The sequence below is a fragment of the Pipistrellus hanaki genome, assembly GCF_964339955.1.
Source record: "Pipistrellus hanaki genome assembly, chromosome: X".
In the NCBI taxonomy this organism is placed as follows: Eukaryota; Metazoa; Chordata; class Mammalia; order Chiroptera; family Vespertilionidae; genus Pipistrellus; species Pipistrellus hanaki.
The window spans coordinates 64,085,112-64,104,575 of record NC_140524.1 but is presented as its reverse complement, the minus strand read 5'-3'; the positions used below and the strand labels follow the sequence as shown (position 1 = coordinate 64,104,575).

Genomic DNA, 19,464 nt, shown 5'->3' with positions numbered 1-19,464 from the left:
GTCCCAGTTGCCCGAGAAACAACAACGTCATGACGTAACTCTCCAGTGATTGGCCCGCCCCTAAGGTTAAACTTAAAAGCCCAGTTTACCGCGGAAATGAGTTATGCCTGGTTACACCGAGGATGAGTCTGACTAGTGGACCACTCCGGCGGCTGGGCTGCGTGCTGGCGCTTAGCTTCCGGGCCCTGGTGCTCCGGGAGATCTCCGGGGCCTGGGCCCTGGACAACGGCTTGGCCATGACCCCCACCATGGGCTGGCTGCACTGGGAGCGCTTCATGTGCAACACGGACTGCGAGGAAGACCCGGATTCCTGTGTCAGGTACCGGAGCCCTTCCCTTCGCCTCTCCGTGTGCTCGGAGGGGTACAGGTTCTCAGCGGGAGCATCTGAGCCAGAGAGAGAGCTTCCCTGCTGTCGCTGCTGCTTTTTCATTCCCAGTGAATTGGCTCGATGGCGACTAGCCCTGAACTTTCTCATTATGACCCCTCCTGGGGTGGGAACCCTGCCACGGTCCTAAATTCTCTGGCCTCTCAGTTTCTGCCGGATTACCGAGCGAGGGACTTTCTCAATTTACCATCCAGTTCCGTTCAAACCCTTCTGTGAGCTGCTGCCCTACTTCTAATGGTACTAGCAGCAAACAGCTGCAGTGAGTAGGAGAGAGGACTTCTTTTTTTTTTTTTTTTTTTTTTTGGTCACAGGGTTCCTTGACTGTAATTTGAGGAAGTTTAGGACTATGGAGTCTCAGTGATCTCCCCACCCTCTCTCCCAGGAGTGTGGCCTGTGGCTGAAGGGTTGACCTGAAGGAACTTTGTACAGGCATACCTCACTTCGTTGCACCTTCCTTTATTGCGCAAAAACATTAGGACTCGCTTTATTGCGGCAGTCTGGAACCAGATTCGCAGTGTCTCTGAGGTACGCCTGTTTATGGAAGCTAAGTGTTGAGGCTTGTTGGCCCAATAACTGGCCTGGAGCAACCTGAGTGTAATCTGAAACCGCCCCAGAGAGCAGGGTTGGGAGAAACCCCAGAAAGTGGCAGACCCATTCAGATTAGTAAGTGACCTTTTTAGTGGCAATGGAACTTACCTATGCAGCTTTTCTTTGGAGGCTGCAAGAGGAATAGTTTTCCATACCTGCTGGCCAGCCAAATAAAAGCTTGTACAGAAGCCTTAAGCTGGGTTTAGTCACATACAGATATACCTCAGAGATATTTCGGGTTCGGTTCCAGGTATTACAATAAAAGAAGTCATGTTTTTGGTTGTTTTGTTTTTTTGTGTGTTTTTTTTTTTGTGTTTTTTTTTTTTTTTTTTTTTTTTTTTTGCTGGGGGGGGGGGGTCTTTGCCTTAAATTTGTAAAAAAAAAACAAAAAAACAAAAAAACAAAACAAAACAACAACACACACACACAAAAACAAAACAAAACAAAAAAAAACCGCAATAAGCAGAGGGGGGTATGCCTGTGTACCTTCCTCAAGTTTCAACACATTTCTCTGAAGGCTATATATATCCTTGGGGCAGCTTCTGGGAGCGTGGAAGGCCCGCAGAATGAACATTCCAAGGACAGGGAAGGGATCAACAATTGTCAGGTACCCACTGCGAGGTTCCACATCTTATCACTGATCTTCCCCGACAATGCTGCCTGGATAAGACAGGTACTGAACCTATCTGATCCGCACATTGGTTGTCTGCAAGTTGGGAATAACAACTCTGACCTCAGGGAGTTGACTGAGAAGGGTCTGTAAAATAGTGGGGTGTTTTATTTAAAAATTTTTAATTACAATTAACACAATATTAGATTAACTTTAGATGTACAACATAGTAACTAGACATTTATATAACTTATGAAGTGATCACCCTGACAAATCTAGTACCCATCTGTCATATCAGTTTCTTTTTTATTGTTTGTTGGGATGACACTGGTTAATAACAGAATAGTTCTGAAATATAATAAAGACACCAGTGGTGCAGAGACCCCTCTGAAAGCAGTGGTTATGATACATCCCAGTGCATATAAGTTATTCCTATGAATGTCTTTCTGGCTTTACAGATAAAATTAGGATGTTGGTCAAACATTACAGAATTAATGACCCTCTAAGTTTCAGACAAAGTCCACTGTGACCCTGGGGTAAAGTGAATAGCAATTGTGCCCATCACATATTTCTTTTTCTTTGCATTTTTTTCTAAGTGGTGGTTGTCTTTATTTTTGTTATCTGATTATAAAACTAATGCATAATCAATGCAGAAAGTGCAGATAGTAAAGAAGAGTATAATGAAAATGATTCCCCTCATTCCACCACCCAGAAGTAATCACGATTACAATGGTAATTTAAGGTCTTGGAATAGTTTTTTGGTAAGTAACACAGATCACAGATTTCTTTCTTTTTTTCATTATTTCCAATAAAAATGAAATTATGTTTATGTTGAGTTAGCAAGACTCTGAACTTTGCTTGCCTAGTTCAAATTCTAGCTTGCTGTTACTTAGCCATATGACCTAATTACTGGGTCCAACTATTGTATATGCTCATTTTGTGACATACAAACTGTCCTCACCAAAAGTTTGACAAATGCACATTCCCAACAACAGTGTATGAGAATGCCTGTTTCCCCACACCCCCAACCCTGCATTTTTGTCATTCTTTTAAAACTTTGTCAATCAGTTAGGTATTTTTATTTTCATTTATTTGACTTGTAATGAGATTAAACATCTCATTTGTTAAATTGGCTCTTGGCAATTTCTTTTATAGATTGCCTATTTGTGTTCCTTATTTTTCAACTGTAATGTTTTTTGTTGTTTTTTTGCTTTTTGGATGATGTTTTATTTTTGTCTATCATATGTTGTGAATATGGTGGTTCTTGCTATACATTGGTTTTAACATTTATATATCAAATAGAAATTTTTTCCTTTATTATTTCTGACTCTGGCATAATGCTGAGAAAGTATTTTCCTACCTGAAAATAATATTGTCACTATGTTTTCTACTAGTATGTTTATGAATTTTTAAAATATTTAAATCTTTAATGTGTCTAGCCTTTAATCTCCTATAAAGAATACCATATTTAATATTAACTAAATTCCATGGTACCAAATGGCGGGGAGGATCTCTTTCTGAACATTCTCTTTAATTCCATTGATCTGTGTATTCTAATGCTACTGGCACTACATCAGCTTCATTTATTTTTTGCAGAATGATTATGTCTAATCTTTTAGGTGAACCTTTCAAATCATGTAGCCAAGTTCCTTAAAAAGCCCTTTTGGGATTTGTTTAGGGTTTTATTAAATGCATAAAGGGCCCTGGCCGGTGTAGCAAAGTGGTTAGAGCATTAAAAAAAGTGGTTAGAGCATCAACTGGGGCATGGACAGGTCTCGGGTTCGATTCCCTATCAAGGGCATATACTTTGGTTGAGGGTTTGCTCCCTGCCCCCAGTCTGGGCATGCGTGCAGGAGGCAACTAGTCGATATTTCTCTCTCTCTCCCTCCCTCCTTCCTTTCCTTCCATTCTCTCTAAAAATCTCTAGGGGGAAAAAAATATCCTCAGGGGAGGATTAACAACAACAACAAAAAAAAAATGCATAAAGTTTAGGGAGAATTACCTTCTTTTATTTATTTATTTTTTAAATTTATATTTTATTGATTATTTACAGAGAGAAAGGGAGAGATATAGAGAGCTGGAAACGTCGATGAGAGAGAAACATTGACCAGCTGCCTCTTGCACACTCCCTACCGGGGATGTGCCCGCAACCAACGTACATGCCCCTGACCGGAATTGAACCTGGGACCTTCCAGTCTGCAGACCGATGCTCTACCACTGAGCCAAACCGGTTTCGGCTAGAATTAGCTTCTTTTTAATATTGAGTTTCTTATCCAAGAGCAAAATTGAATCTTAGGTTTTCCTGTTGTTTTTTGGGTTGCTCTTAAAAATGGTATCTTTTGCCAAGACCGGTTTAGCTCAATGGATAGAGCGTTGGCTTGGGGACTGAAGGGTCCCGGGTTCGATTCCGGTCAAGGGCATGTACCTTGGTTGCGGGCATATCCCCAGTAGGGGGTGTGCAAGAGGCAGCAGATCGATGACTCTCTCTCATCGATGTTTCCAACTCTCTAGCTCTCTCCCTTCCTCTCTGTACAAAATCAATAAAAATATATATTTTTAAAAATGGTATCTTTTTCTCTAGCTAGGTTATTGTTGATAGCTAAGGAAGCTGTTGATTATACCTATTTGTATTAGTTCCCTATTTTTTAATTGGAATATTTTTTGCATTTGGGATGATACTTTGTATTTATCATATGTTGTGAATATGGTGGTTCTTGCTGTATATTGGTTATAACATTTATATATCAAATATCGCTTTCTAGCTTCTAATAACCTTCTCAATTTCTTGCATTGCACATTCCTATTTTAATTGTTCAGGGTTCTTAGGGTACAAGTATTAAGAGTAGGGGCAGGGAGAAGGAAAAGGGCTCAATCCATTTTAACTTGCTTTGATTGTGATTACTACCCAACTATTACTGGGTTGAAAAAAATTGAAAGCCCCAAGGTACCTAACAAATAGGAAGTACCCAAGCATTTGTTTAATTAATTGTAATGATTCTTGGAATTTCTCTTTCAGTGAGAAGCTCTTCATGCAGATGGCAGATATCATGGCCTCAGAAGGCTGGAAGGAAGTGGGATATGAGTACATCTGTATTGATGACTGTTGGATGGCTCCCCGAAGAGACTTAAAACACAGACTTCAGGCAGACCCTAAACGCTTTCCAAGTGGAATCCGCCATCTATCTGATTATGTGAGTTTATAGATAATTTTCTTTTTCATTTAGGAGACCAAATACTTCGGTATGGAAACTTGCTCAAAAACACTTAGAGAATAAAATAGCTGCCATTATCTGAAGATTGGATTGTAAGGCTTATCAGGTGGAATTTTCATCTGTCAGCAGATATATATTTTGCAACACTTCTTGAGGCCCATCTTAAGTTCTCCTTTTGCTGAAACAGCCAAATTCTCTGGGAAGAAAAAGGAACTTGGTTCTTGGCATATGTGTGCATATATTTCCATATAAACTTTGAGCAGTATTGTAATTTTACTGTAAACTAGAATTTTAGAAGATAGGAATACTTGCTAAAGATTTTTAAAAGTAATGAGCCAAACATTAGTTAAAGGCAATGAAGACGTTTTATTTAGTACTGTTGAGGGAGGGAGCTGAGCTCAATTCTGAATATAACAAAGACAAGTGGGGATTTGTAGCCAAAAAGAAGATTGGGAGGATCATTGGATGGAAACTGATTAAGGGATTCTGGCTAAGAAAATAGGCCAAGGATTTACACATCAAGGGTGGAAGATAAGGAACTTGATCATATATCAAGAGTAGGAGGAAGACTCACTAGGATTCTTGCTAAGAGTGGACGCTGACTGACAAAGTTGAAGCCTACTTGAGAAGAGAGCTTAGAGGAGCCTAACCAAGGTTTGGTCAAGGAGAGACTCTGTCCAGACGTCATTGCCCTGGAAAGATAACTTTTAGATTCCCATCAGGGAGAGATTAGAGTGGCTGATAAGTTTCTCTTCAGTTCTATGCTGTAGCTTACATGTGAGTTTGAACTCAGCAGAATTGGAGAATTTGCTCTTTGTCTCCCAATAAACTCATCTACATAATTTTTAAAAAAATATATTTTATTGATTTTTCAGAGAGGAAGAGAGAGGGATAGAGAGTTAGAAACATCGATGAGAGAGAATCATCGATCAGCTGCCTCTTGCACACCCCCTACTGGGGATGTGCCCGCAACCAAGGTACATGCCCTTGCCCGGAATCGAACCTGGGACCTTTCAGTCCGCAGGCCGACGCTCTATCCACTGAGCCAAACTGGTCCCGGCCATCTACATAATTTCGGGGACTTGTGAAATAAATGCCCCCAGTACCTGGTGAAGTGTATGCTTCTTCCCACAGCATGGAGTGGTTCTCTCTGCTTCATGATTGCACTCGTATTGCGGTGACTCTTTCCTCTCATTTCAGGTCCATAGCAAAGGACTGAAGCTAGGAATTTATGCAGATGTTGGGAAAAAAACCTGTGCAGGATACCCTGGGAGTTTGGGACACTATAACATTGATGCTGAGACCTTTGCCGACTGGGGCGTAGATCTGCTAAAATTTGATGGTTGTTACTGTGACTCTGTGGAAGAGTTGGCAAATGGTATGTTTCATTCAAGAGATTTAGCAATGAGCAAAGAGAAGAACTTTGAAGCCACGGTTACTGGGTATCCACAGAACTAATCTCCCCATTTTAAGTACCCAGTCACAGTATTGGAAATAATTATTCTCAATATGCCAGAGCTACTATCTCTTTTCCAGTTTGTCCATTAATCACAGTTAATACTGTGCACTTTTAATTAAAGGGGGGTCTGAGTTAATTACAAGTAGTAATTCTAACTCTGTAACATAATTTGGGAAAGCATCTAGAATGTCAGTCACAGAGAAAGGGGCATCTTCATGACTGCCTTTCCTCAATATATGCACCATCCCGCACTGTATCCTCGGAACAGCTCCAGCTGTGTGGGAGGTATTAGACACAATTTCAATACAGAGAAGCTACCTGTCTCTGCTGCTGGTTTAAAATATAAACATGGCCCTTCAGGGAAGCCCCTGTTGGAAGTCTCTTTCTTCCCCTTATTTTACCCATTGTTTTCTCATTCAGGTTATAAGCACATGTCCTTGGCCCTGAACAAGACTGGCAGAAGCATTGTGTACTCCTGTGAGTGGCCCCTTTATATGTGGCCCTTTCAGAAGGTGAGCTAGTGACTCCAGAATTTAATAGAGCCTTGGGGATGGGTTTTCACGACTTGAGAACAAAGGTCTCCTTCAAAGTCCCACCTTACTTAACAGTCTCATCCCACCATCTCTCCCAGGACCCAGTCACTTCTTATCATCCTCACTGCTCCAATTGGAGTCTAAGCTGCCACCACTTGGGAAGTCAATCATCTTTGATTTTTCCCTTTGTCTTATGATTCACAATCTGTTCATCAGCCATCCTATCAGTACTATCTACAAAATAAATCCTGAATCATCCCATTTCTTTCCATCTCTGCTGCATCCATCTTTGTCTTTCAAGCCACCATCATCATCACCCAAAATGCTCCCAACAACCTCCCCTCTCACTTCCACTCTCCACCAACCCCAAAGTGTCCTTGTTAAAATGTAAGTGGAGCCGAAACCGGTTTGGCTTAGTGGATAGAGCGTCTGCCTGCGGACTGGAAGGTCCCTGGTTCGATTCTGGTCAAGGGCATGTACTGTGATTGTGGGCACATCCCCAATGGGGAGTTTGCTGGAGGCAGCTGATCAATGTTTCTAACTGTCTATCCCTCTCTCTTTCTCTCTGTAAAAAATCAATAAAATATATATTTTTTAAAATGTTAAGTGGAATCACATCACTCCCCTGTTTAAAATCCTTAACGGGCTTCCCATTGCACTTGGAATACAACCAAACCCCACTGATCTGCCCTGGACTATCTCTCCAACCCCATTCCCCATCACTCGCCCTCATTGCACTGGTGTTCTTTCCGTCCCCCAAACACTCCAAGCCCGTTGCTGCCTCAGGGCCTATTGCTTATCGTTTTCTGCCTGGTACGGTCTCCCAAGATTTCTGAGCTCCTCCTTAGCATTGAGGTCTCATACCAGATACCACACACTCAGACTGATCTTCTCTAACTACTCTAAAAGAGTGCTCTATCCTGCCATGGTCAGGTGGCTCAGTTGGTTGGAGTATTGTCCCATACAACAAAGGGTTGCAGATTTGATTCCTAGTCAGGGCACAAACACTACATTGCACGTTTGATCCCTGCACCATGGGAGGCAACCGATTCTCCCTCCACCAACCCCGTCTCTTCCCTCACCAATCCCTTCCTCTCTTTAAAATTAAAGAAAACATACCCTCAGGCAAGGAATTTTAAAATATATTTATAAAAAAAATAGTGCTCTAACCCAGCCAGTGTGGCTCAGTGGTTGAGCATCAATCTATGAACCAGGATGTTGTTCGACTCCCTGTCAGGCCATATGCCTGCGTTTTGGGCTTAATCCCCAGTGTGGGAGATGCAGGGGGCAGCTGATCAATGATTCTCTCATTGATGTTTCTCTCTCTCTCTCTCCCTGTCTGAAATCAATATATCTATATTTTAAATAGTGCTCTATCCATTCATTCTTTATCACATTAACCTATTTAGTTTCTTAGTTTCCATCAAAGACCTTAGCACTATGTAGAATTATATGTTAACTGACTTACTGTCTGTCTCCCCATTAGAATATAAGCTCCAGGAGGGCAGGGACATTGTCTGACTTTATCACTAGCATATGGTAAGTGTTGAATAATTATTTATAGGATGAATCCCTATTATTTCTTTTTTTGTTGTTATTAATCTTCAAGGGGCGGGGCTGAGGGGGGGAGACAGAGAGAGAAACATCGATTGGTTGCCTCCTGCATGCACCCTGACCAGGGCCAGGGATCAAGCCCACAATGGAGGCACGTGCCCCTGACCAGAATTGAACCCAGGGCCCTTCAGTCCTCAGGCCAATGCTATATCCACTGAGCCAAACTGGCTAGGGGTGTTATTTCTTTCTAATCTCTAAAATAGTCTTCACCTTTCTCTTCAACATCTTAAACCTTGGATATCCCATGTGCCTATTTACAAACATGTATTTATTCTGTTAAAAATTATATGCCTAGGATTTAGATTGCTTTATGTTTGATGAGTTCTACGTAATTTTTCAGCTGCTTTTACTTATTAGGTTATTTGTTATTTAAAATGTTATTCAGTACATGTTAATTTTAGAAGTTTGAAAATAGTGAAGTGTGAAAAAAAAAGTCAATCCTCCATAATCCCAGTACTTAGTTACCATTGGTAAATTTCCAGCATAAACATTGTTTAAGCCATTTTAAGTAGAAATTTTAAGTTAAATGGCCTAATTCTGAAGCAAAATTTTTACAATGAAGATCCATTATAATAAGGATTTAGCTCGTCAGTGGAGACTTTTAAGCTATAAACTAAAGAGAAGGCTACAAGTTCTTCCTTTAAACTTGACTATTTTCATCTCGCAAGAATGTTAGTAGAAAGTAAGCAGAAGAGTTACAGTATCTCTGTTTTCACAGCCCAATTATACAGAAATCCGACAATACTGTAATCACTGGAGAAATTTTGGAGACATTTATGATTCTTGGCAAAGTATAAAGACTATTTTGGCCTGGACCTCAGCTAACCAGCAGGCACTTGTTAGAGCTGCAGGACCTGGGGGTTGGAATGACCCAGATATGGTAAGAACCCGACTCCTCTGTGTTCAAACCCCTGCAGTGGGCCTGTTTCCTACTGACATTCAAGGTAAATTGGCAAGTTGCTTGGAGCAGCCTTTATGTGAGAGTACTCAAAGCAGAGTGCCACGGAAAGTGGCTTCTGTGTCTAGATAACTTTAAGAATGTTTGTCTTCTCTCATTTGAATTCTAATTTCACTCTTTGTCCCAGTTAGTGATTGGCAACTTTGGCCTCAGCTGGGATCAGCAGGTAACGCAGATGGCCCTCTGGGCGATCATGGCAGCTCCATTACTCATGTCCAATGACCTCCGAAACATCAGCTCTCAAGCCAAAACCCTCCTACAGAATAAGGATGTAATTGCCATCAACCAGGACCCCTTGGGCAAGCAGGGGTACCTTCTGAGAAAGGTATAGTAAATGTTCTCCAGAAGAAAATAAGAATTGGACAAGAATATGTTCTCCTGCCTTCTAATTTAAAATTCATCCAAATGGCCCTGCCCGGTTTGGCCCAGTGGATAGTGTTGGCCTAAGGACTGAAGGGTCATGGGTTCGATTCCCGTCAAGGGTACATACCTCAGTTGCAGGCCCCTTCCCAGCTGTCCCTGGTTGGGTGTGTACAGGAGGCATCCAATGGATGTATTTCTTTCACATTGATATTTATCTGTCTTTCTCTTTGCCACTCTCTTCTCCGGTCTCTGAAAATCAATGGGAAAATATCCTCAGATGAGGATTTAAAAAATAATAAAATTCATCCAAATGTTTATTTGGGTTATGTATTTTAAGATGGCTTTATACTCAAATGCCAACTTTGTCTTGGGCCTAAATCTATTATATATTAAGATATGCACTGGTCTTTTGTGAATATATTTTTTAATCTCAATAATAATCAGTAATTACCGTATTTTCTGGCATATAAGTCGACTTTGAAACGAAAAAAAAAAGCCTGCTCAGATTGGCCAGAGTCAGAGAGGCGCTCTATTAAAAAAAAGAACTGGTGTTGCCTCGGAAGTGGGGGGTAGTCTTATACAGCGAATATAGGCCTAAACCTTTGTTTTAACTATAAAATTAGGGGGTCGTCTTATACGCCTGGTCGTTTTATATGCCGGAAAATACGGTAAGCTTTTTTTTTGCTATAATCATTACTTTAGTTCCCAAACATGCTACAAGATAATTTTAATTTTTCCTAGAAGTGTTTGGTAGTTCTGACAGTAAGACTGAATGCTACAAGGCAGCTTACTGCTAGTTACCGAGTTATCATACGTATTTTCTTGGCTTGCTTTTCAGGAAGACAGCATTGAGGTATGGGAACGCCCTCTCTCGAATTTAGCCTGGGCTGTGGCTGTGGTAAACCTGCAGGAGATTGGTGGACCTCGTTCTTACACCATCAGTCTTGCTTCTCTGGGTCAAGGAATGGCCTGTAATCCTGCTTGTCATATCACAGAGCTTCTCCCTGTGAAGACAAAGCTTGGGTTTTATGAATGGACTTCATATGTAAAAACTCGAATAAATCCCACAGGCACCGTTTTGCTTCAGCTACAAATAAGCCAGACTACATTTTAAAAGCTTCCTTAAAAACTTTTATTGATTTTTCTTAGAGGGATAGAAAAAGAAACATCAAGTTGTTGTTCCACTCAATTATGCATTCATTGGTTGATTCTGGGCATGTGCCCTGATGGGGATCAAACCCACAACCTTGGCTTACCTGGATGATGCTCTAGCCAACTGAGCTCCCTTGCCAGGGCAAAAAAAAAAAAAAGCTTCCTTAAAAAATCGTATTATTTTATTATTTTTTTTGCCAATGACAACCACACCTCTGTCCATTTCTTCCATCCTCACTTCACCTATTCTTTGATTTACCTGAATAAAATTTCACTACAGCCCTGGCCAGTGTGGCTTAGTTGGTTGGTCATCCTCCCATGAACTAAAAGGCTGGTTGGATTCCTCGTCAAGACACATGCCCAGGTAAAAATTTCACTACAGAACCAATGGTGCAAAAGGCCTAAAGTATGTTTTAACCATTCCTTTGCCCGCCAAGTAATTAAATTTCAAGACTGTCCTGGCCGATGGCTCAGTTGGTGTATGGTCCCATGTACCAAGGTTGCTGTTCATATTCTGTATGGGGTCAGGGCATATACAGAATATAAACAATTCATGTTCTGTCACATCTCTGTTTCACTCTAGGATCAGTGAGCATATCCTCAGGTGAGGATTTTTAAAAAATTGGAAGTCTAATCATTGTCAGCTGATAAAAATTGCAATGAAACTGGTGAACCATGACAGTCATCCAGATACATAAATTTGGAAGCAGCCCTAGCTAATATGGCTCAATGGATTGTCAGCCTGGGGACTGAAGGGTCAGGTCCCTGGTTTGATTCTGGTCAAGGGCACATGCCTGGATTGCAGGCTCGATCCCCAGTAGGGCTCATGCAGGAGGCAGCTGATAGTGATTCTCTCACCATTGATATTTCTATGTCCCTCTCCCTCTGAAATCAATAAAAATATTTTAAAAAATAAAAGTATATAAATTTGAAAGCAAATTGCTCCATCTCACTGAGATGCCCTTCCAGTTGCCAAAGTAATTTGTCATCCAGTTTTACTGCACAGGTAAAACTCAGTAAGCTAGATCCTTTATTTTTTATTAAGGTATTGCATGTGCCCTCACCCCCCTGGTATCTATGTCCATTAGTTAGGCTTATATGCATTGCACACAAGTCCTTTGGTTGATTTCCCCTTACCCCCACCCTCCCCTACTTTCCCTCTGAGGTTTGATGATCTGACCAATATATCTCTCTGGATATCCATTATTACCAAGAGCGTACTACACAAATAAGAGATTTGAATTTGAAACATTTAGACAATTTAAAAAATGGATTTTAACTGCTAGGTTCCATTTAGGATTTTAATTCACAAGGAATTATGTTCTTTGCATCATGAAAAGAATTTGTATAATTTTGAGATGGGAGGGGGGGGGAGTGTGGGGGCAGCCAGCATGGCTCAATCCTGTTGGGGCATGTATGTACCAGGCACTGATGATTCATCATTGATGTTTCTCTCTCTCTCTCTGAAATTAATAAAAATGTATCTTTTTAAAAAGTTTGAAAGGGGTAGATGTATCAAAATATTTGGTGGTATGAGTAGTCTGAAGACATGTAATGCCTAGAGAACAGGGCCCAAATTCTGTACAGGAAGCAACCGGTGTTTTTCCTCTGCTCAATAAAAACATCCAAGGATTAAAAAAAAATGAACTCATAAAGGTATGTGAGACAAATTATTTCACTTGGTAAGCTCAACATTCACTACGGATACCAATAACAACAGCAAAAGGGATCCCATGAAGCCCCAAGTGACTAAAAAGCCATTATAACATCTGATTTGAGTTCAACCAAAATGAGCCAAGTACCCAAAACCAGTAAGCTTGAATTTCCCCTTGTGGAACACTAGTTTACTACCTTCCCAAATAGACCGACTGCAACCACATGAAGTTAATATATCATGATTTTATTGTCATATAATAAAACAAAATATGACGCTCTAGAACTGGATCACTTGACCCTGCAATAGAAAAGGGAGAAAAAAGTGAGTTTTTCTCTTGTAATGAACCTCTGTTCCATCAAGTGTCTACTCCTGATAATTCCCATTCTCCCCCTTCCCCGCTGTGGTGTGGCTCAGTGGTTCAGCTCCAGTCAGGGTACATGCCCGGGGTGCAGGCTTGGCCCCTACTAGAGGTCTTTTAGGAGGCAGCCAATCAGTGATTCTTATCACCAATGTTTCTCCCTCTTTGAAATCAATTTAAAGAATATATATTTTTTAAATCTTGTAAATCTCACTCCCCTTCTTACTCATGCCAAACACCAAAAACCTTACACATTCAGCTATGGATCAAGTATTTTGAAGGGAGTGCCCCTGATTTTGATGCCACAGTAAATGAGTGGGCAGAAATGCCTCTCCAAATAAAGCTATATAGGAAAGATTGCACCTCCCACCCCAAATTGTATACCTTTCTCTTCTTATCTCCTCCCAGTTCAAAATGCTTGCATCTCTTAATAGCCAGCATTCTCTTAGATCTGCAGTTAGGCTCAACGCATTCAAGCCTCAGCACAATCTTCTTTGTAGTTTTAGCCTGGAAAAAAACGAAGTGATACTCTTCATAAATCACTGCAAAAAATATTTCTTCAAAAATATGACCACATCGGGTTAACTACCTTAATTTGTCTTGGGCTATAGAGAGAAAACAAATGTGAAATCCAATGTATTTAAGAGAAAAAGTAATTGCAAAGGTGGAAAGTTAATAATTGCCATCAAGTTCTCCATTCACATCAGGCATCTTAGAGGACTTCTTATCAAAGAGGCACTTGTGACTGTTCTACAGCTTTATATATTTAAGTATTCTGGACAATCAAAAACAGGTCATCCTAATTCATGCACTATTAAAAACAACTTTTGCAATTCTTTAAATAGGGTTAAGAACTGTTACATAAGTTCTATCAAGCCTCTGGAGAATACCTATAATTGCATTTAGAATTTGTGTATTCAACTGTATTATTTAACTCAAAGTACACTCCCCATAAACACTCAACTTTTTAAGCCTGCTCCTGTTGTCAGAATTCTGTTGCTAGTTTTGCAGTTCTCAAAAATTCCAAAACCTAGGTAGAACCTCTCCATCTTCTAATCAAGCCACCTAAATGTGAAAAGGCAATCATTCCTTTCATCACGTAGCTATCAAATCACTTACTGCACCTAAATGAACACTAAAGTCATTCCTTAATACTCTGGAACCAGGCTAAATGGAAGAGCAAAGTGCCAAAACACCGCAGGAATGCTGTTCTGGGCACTGTTTGTACTTTAAGAATAGCCAAATCACCTGGAGTAAAAAATGGAAACACATTCAGCCTGAGAATGCAGTGGGAAGTCTGCCGCTTTTGACTTCATGAGATAAATAGCACTCATTGCAGGCTTTTGAGCCCAGAAGCAAAAGAATATTCTTACTGCCAACAAGAACTGAGGATTCACTAGGACCTGATGACAGAAATGGCAAAGGATTTACTGTATATTCAAACTTCAGTGCTTAGAAGGCAGAAAACTTCCCTTACCTTGATGTCTGTCTCTTCAAAAAGGGAAGGACAAAAATTATAAACACTGTAGCCCTGGCCTGATGATAGCTCAGTTGATTAGCACGTCGCCAGGATATGCCAAGGTCAGGCTGGATCCCTGGTCAGGGCACATACCCGGATGGTGGAATTATTCCCGGTGGGGGGCGTTCAGGAGGCAGCCAATCAAACACTCTCTCACATCATTGATGTTTCTATCTCTCCCTCCCCCTTCCTCTCTGAAATCAATAAAATAGATATTTCTGTTTCATTTTTTAATCCTCACACAAATATATTTTTCCATTGGATTTGTTTTTTTAAGAGTTGGGGAGAGAAGGAAAAACAGAAAAACACATATGCATTTGTTTCTACCAGAACCTAGGTGGGGGAACCGGAGGTACGTGCCCTTGATGGAATGGAACCCAGGAGCCTTCTGTCCACAGGCTAAAAATTCTATCCACTGAGCTAAACCAGCTAGGGCAATAAAAATATATCTTTAAAAAACCAACCAATGAATGCCAAAGTAAGTGAGGGGAAAAAAAGAAGATGTTTCTCTATCTCACTCTCGAATCAAGAAACAAAGTATATATTGCAATGGTGCAGTATTGTAGACAAACCTTAAGTTGTTGCACTCCCAGCTCCACTGTCTAATAGGTATGTTACTCAGTGACTGAGATAACTTCGCTGAAACTATGAAAACACATACCTATATTGTAGAGGTGTGTGGGTTAACAACAAACGCAAGGTCTTTACCATAGTCGGTGGGAAATAAGTCAAATAGTAATTACTACTCACCTTTTTTCGGAAAATAGGCTTAGTCTGCCCACCATAGCCACTTTGCTTCCTGTCATAACGCCGCTTTCCTGGGAGAAGTTACTTGTTACATTGTGCCAAAGTCAACAATTCACAATAGTCACATAAAAAAATCTCACGGCTTTATCTTGGGTTTTCCAAAAGAAATATCAATGCCCAAGCAGTGGGGAGAGGGGGGTCTGGCTTGTGTATTTATACTACACCATTGCCACATTCAAACCAAATCCCGTGCAAAAGACCATCTTACCCTGCGCATACAGAGAATCCTTGCCCTTCTTGTACTGTGTTACTTTGTGGGGTTGATGCTTGCCACACTTCTTACAGAAAGTTCGGCGGGTTTTAGGAACGTTCACCTAGGAAATAAACCGTTCAGAACGTGCAGTGTTATCAGATGCCGATCGCACAATAGCGACCCAGTTCACACTAAGGCAACCCACGAGGACTCCCGACTCTCAAACTCCTGGTTAATACACCACTCACTAGAAGGTGGCCCAGTCCCATGTGCTTCACGTACAGCTGCCTCCCCCCATGACCCCTGCTAAGGCTACTTCTTTGATCCCATCACTTCAATTCCTGGCCCCAAAGCCTAGTCCCTTCGGGGATCGATCCCGGCAACACTGGGTTTCTTTGCTGCGAGTCCACACAGAGGCCCGGACCCACCCCGGGATGGCACCTCTGACGGTGGAGAGAAGATGAAACTGGATGTTTCTCTGCCCCAACCCCAAAGTCCTACCATGTTTGCGAGCGCTATCAGCAGTGAAAGGAAGGCGACAGGCCGGAAACGGAAGTATATAGGAGGTTCCTGGTCGCGCTTCCTCATGGGAGAGACCATAGAGTCTAAGGCTCTGTGCGTGGCGCCGTCTGGTGGCTGAGAGGACTCTATTCGAAGCCGCCGAAGAGAGTTTAAGGAAGAGCTTCCCCTAAGACATCCTCCCGCCCCTAGCTTTGAGAGTTTTCTTTACTTAATCACTTTTCCCAGAAGCCGATTCCATGCAGAATTAAGTGAAGGAAGCAGTGCTCTTTCAGACACTCTGGCCTTCATCTCCCTATCCCCAATGAAAGCCAGGACTTGGAGGGGTCCTTCCCCTGAATGTCCCATTCCTGTTCCACCTCAAGGACACTGTGACCATCTTTTGCAGCCAACTTCTGGTTCACTTCTGAGGGCACAAAAATCAAATAATCATGCTCATAAAAGTATAATTACAAACTAAGTACCTTGTAAAAAAAAAAAAAGTAAAATGATCAGCATTAAAGCACCCCTTTTTATTGAGGGAGCAAGTTGGCTGCCCTAAATTCTGAAAAGTTAGGATGAAATTGTTCAGCTCATGCAATAGCAATAATTAGGCCAGGAGACAGAAAATATCCAGCAGCTCTTCCCTTCCCTGTATACATATATTAATAAAAGAGACCATATACTAAACCTGACAAGTTCAATAACCAAAAGTAACCACAGGATGGTCAGAACATAAAAATTCCTAACCTGACTACTTTAAGTTAGGGGGAAATGTTCAAAACACTATTACCTGGTTTCTCTGCAGACTTACTTCTTCCCCAGGGCCCACCAATGATATCACTCCAAGTCTCAATGATCTAACTGTATTAGATTCTCTCCCTTTGTTGTTGTTTTTTGTTTTGTTTTGTTTTGTTTGTTTGTTTTTACATGCAGCACTATTTGTGGTTTTATTTTAGTCTCAGGTAGACTTAACTGCAATCAGATTGTAGTACGATTTATCTGAACAAGAGTTGATAATTTTAGGATTGGCTAAATGCTATGCCACTCACTATGTCTGGCCGTGTCCCAGAAAAAATGTATATACACACTTTGAATAATTATAAAAGCAGTGTTTATTGAAATGCAATTCATTTTCAAAATTGAGCTATCAGCTGTTAAAGTGTGCATACATTTTTAGAGGACACCCTGTATTTTGGGGCTTTGGTATACTTACTAAATGGCTTCCAGGATCTCCTTTTAATGCATTCCTTTAAGTGGTACCTGGAAACATTGCTACCCATTTCCATCTTCTTTACCTCTTATTTGACAGAGTTCAGAATAATTGGATATATGTTCACCTTTATGGCTGCAATTATAGCTTTAAATTTCTTTGAGTGAAATTGTTTAAGAGTGAGTAACCTGATATGCCAAAATCATCCTCTAGGTGCTGTTCAAGGTGGCTAGCATCTGCCCCAGGCTGTGCTCACCTAGCCATTAGAATTCCTGGAGCAAAAAGAGTAGAAGCCGAAACCGGTTTGACTCAATGGATAGAGCGTTGGCTTGGGGACTGAAGGGACCCAGGTTCGAATCCGGTCAAGGGCATGTACCTTGGTTGCGGGCATATCACCAGTAGGGGGTGTGCAAGAGGCAGCTGATTGATGACTCTCTCTCATCGATGTTTCTAGCTCTCTCTCTCCCTTCCTCTCTGTACAAAATCAATAAAAAAAATATTTTTTAAAAAAAGAGTAGAAAACTCAGGGCAGGCAAAGCAAGAGGAGGAAGCTTTAAAAAAAACAAAAACAATAATGGGACATATGTAATATTTTCAACAATAAGAATTTTTAAAAAGTACAAATTAACAGGTACAGAATAGTCATGGGGATGTAAAGTACAGCATAGAAAACAGTCAATAATCCTATATAATAAAGAAGTAATAGTCAAATTGACCATCACGCCATCACAAGATGGCTGCCTACGACCAGGCCAGCAGGGGGGTTAGTGAGGGACAACCAAACAAATGAACAGAAGGCTGTGTGGGATGACCAGGCCAGCAGGAGGGCCATGAGGGGCAAGCAGGCTGGCAGGGGGGTGGGGCAGTTGGGAATAATTAGGCTGGCAGGGGTCAGTAAGGAGCAACCAGGCCAGTGGGGGGTGGCAGTTAGGGGCAATCAGGCTGGCATGGAGAGGCAGTAAGGGGCAATCATGAAAATGGGGGGGGCAGTTAGGCGCGATCATGCAGGCAGGCAAGTGAACGATTAGGAGCCAGCAGTCCAGGATTGTGAGAGGGATGTCCTGGATTGAAGAGGATGCAGGCTGGACTGAGGGGACCCCCTCTTCCCCTTCATGCATGAATTTCTTGCATCAGGCCTCTAGTCTATCTATATATATAAAAGCCTAATTTTCAAAGTGTCCCCTTGGGAATTTGACCAACTAGCGGGAGGGTTGATTGCTTGCTATGACATGTGCTGACCACCGGGGGGTGGCGCAGAACGAAGGAAGGCCCTGGCCAGCAGCTGGCAGCTGCTAGGGACCCTACCTGTGCTCAACCACTGAGTCATGGCAGCTGGCTGGACTCTCTAGTTTGCTTTTTATCCAATCCTAGAAATTTCCCCACTTTGCTTTCTCCCACCTCCTTATCAATCACCATATACCTTACTTACATTCTCTCCTTTTATTCTAAATGTGTAAAAAGAAATGCAAAACTGCCATTCTCTGGAGCATTTTCTCAATCCATTGACATCTTGCTTCTGCACATGTCCTCAAAATTATAGCTCAAATAACTCTTATGAAACTTTCATATGGGTTTGGACATTCTTTTGTTGACACCTGGAGACAGGCATGTGCTAGGTTTCAAAAGAGTAAGTCCAGACCAGTTGGTGTGGCTCAGTAATTGACCATCAACCCATGCACCAGGAAGTCACTGGGTTTGATTTCCGGTCAAGGCACATCCCCAGGCTGGGGGCTCAATCCCCAGCAGGTAGCATGCAGGAGGCAGCAGATGGATGTTGATGTTTTTCTCTCATCAATGTTTCTATCTCTCTCTCTCTAAAATCAATAAAAGACATTTTTTAAGTGAGTCCAGTAGAGAAAGACTTCAGGGTACTTAAAATGGATTGTCTCATAAAATTCTCATTTTAGGAGGTAGGTATTACTCTTTTTCTCATTGTACAGATGAGGAAATTGAGGCAATAGGCTGTTGTTTTTTTGTTTTGTTTTTTATCTGAATCAGTTGGGATGACATTGGTTCTCAAGCCATAACTATATTTTTTTAAATTTAATTTTGTATTGATTTTAGAGATAGACGAAGGGAATGGGAGAGAGAGAAACATCAATAAAAGAGAAACATCAATTGGCTGCCTCTCACATGCCTTCCGACCCCCACCCTGGGGAATGAGCCTGCAACCCAGGCATCTGCCCTGACTGGGAATTGGATGGGCGACCTCTCAGTACATCATGGCTGCTTTTTAAAATTGCCAAATGTTAACATATTTAGTGGAGCCAGGATACAAGCACAGGTGATCTGACTCCAGAGTCTGGGTTTCCTTGCCATTTATTATACAACCAGACTGTTATGGC

The 19,464-nt window shown here is 41.5% G+C and overlaps 2 protein-coding genes across 2 annotated transcripts; one reads left to right on the top strand and one right to left on the bottom strand.

Annotated features, from left to right (window-relative positions):
* The first annotated feature begins 63 nt into the window (after positions 1-63).
* On the top strand, positions 64-12,517 carry GLA (galactosidase alpha). The gene is made up of 7 exons (XM_084870951.1): positions 64-319; positions 4,600-4,774; positions 5,996-6,173; positions 6,675-6,766; positions 9,120-9,281; positions 9,487-9,684; positions 10,561-12,517. Exons 1-7 carry the CDS (start codon positions 123-125, stop codon positions 10,834-10,836), a joined length of 1,278 nt encoding a protein of 425 aa, XP_084727077.1. The 5' UTR covers positions 64-122; the 3' UTR covers positions 10,837-12,517.
* Positions 12,518-12,753: 236 nt separating this feature from the next.
* LOC311615641 (large ribosomal subunit protein eL42-like) lies at positions 12,754-16,034 on the bottom strand. Its single transcript, XM_084870952.1, has 5 exons — positions 15,910-16,034; positions 15,424-15,529; positions 15,159-15,226; positions 13,274-13,396; positions 12,754-12,828 (listed from the first exon to the last, which is right to left on the bottom strand). Exons 1-5 carry the CDS (start codon positions 16,006-16,008, stop codon positions 12,808-12,810), a joined length of 417 nt encoding a protein of 138 aa, XP_084727078.1. The 5' UTR covers positions 16,009-16,034; the 3' UTR covers positions 12,754-12,807.
* Between the last annotated feature and the right edge of the window lie 3,430 nt (positions 16,035-19,464).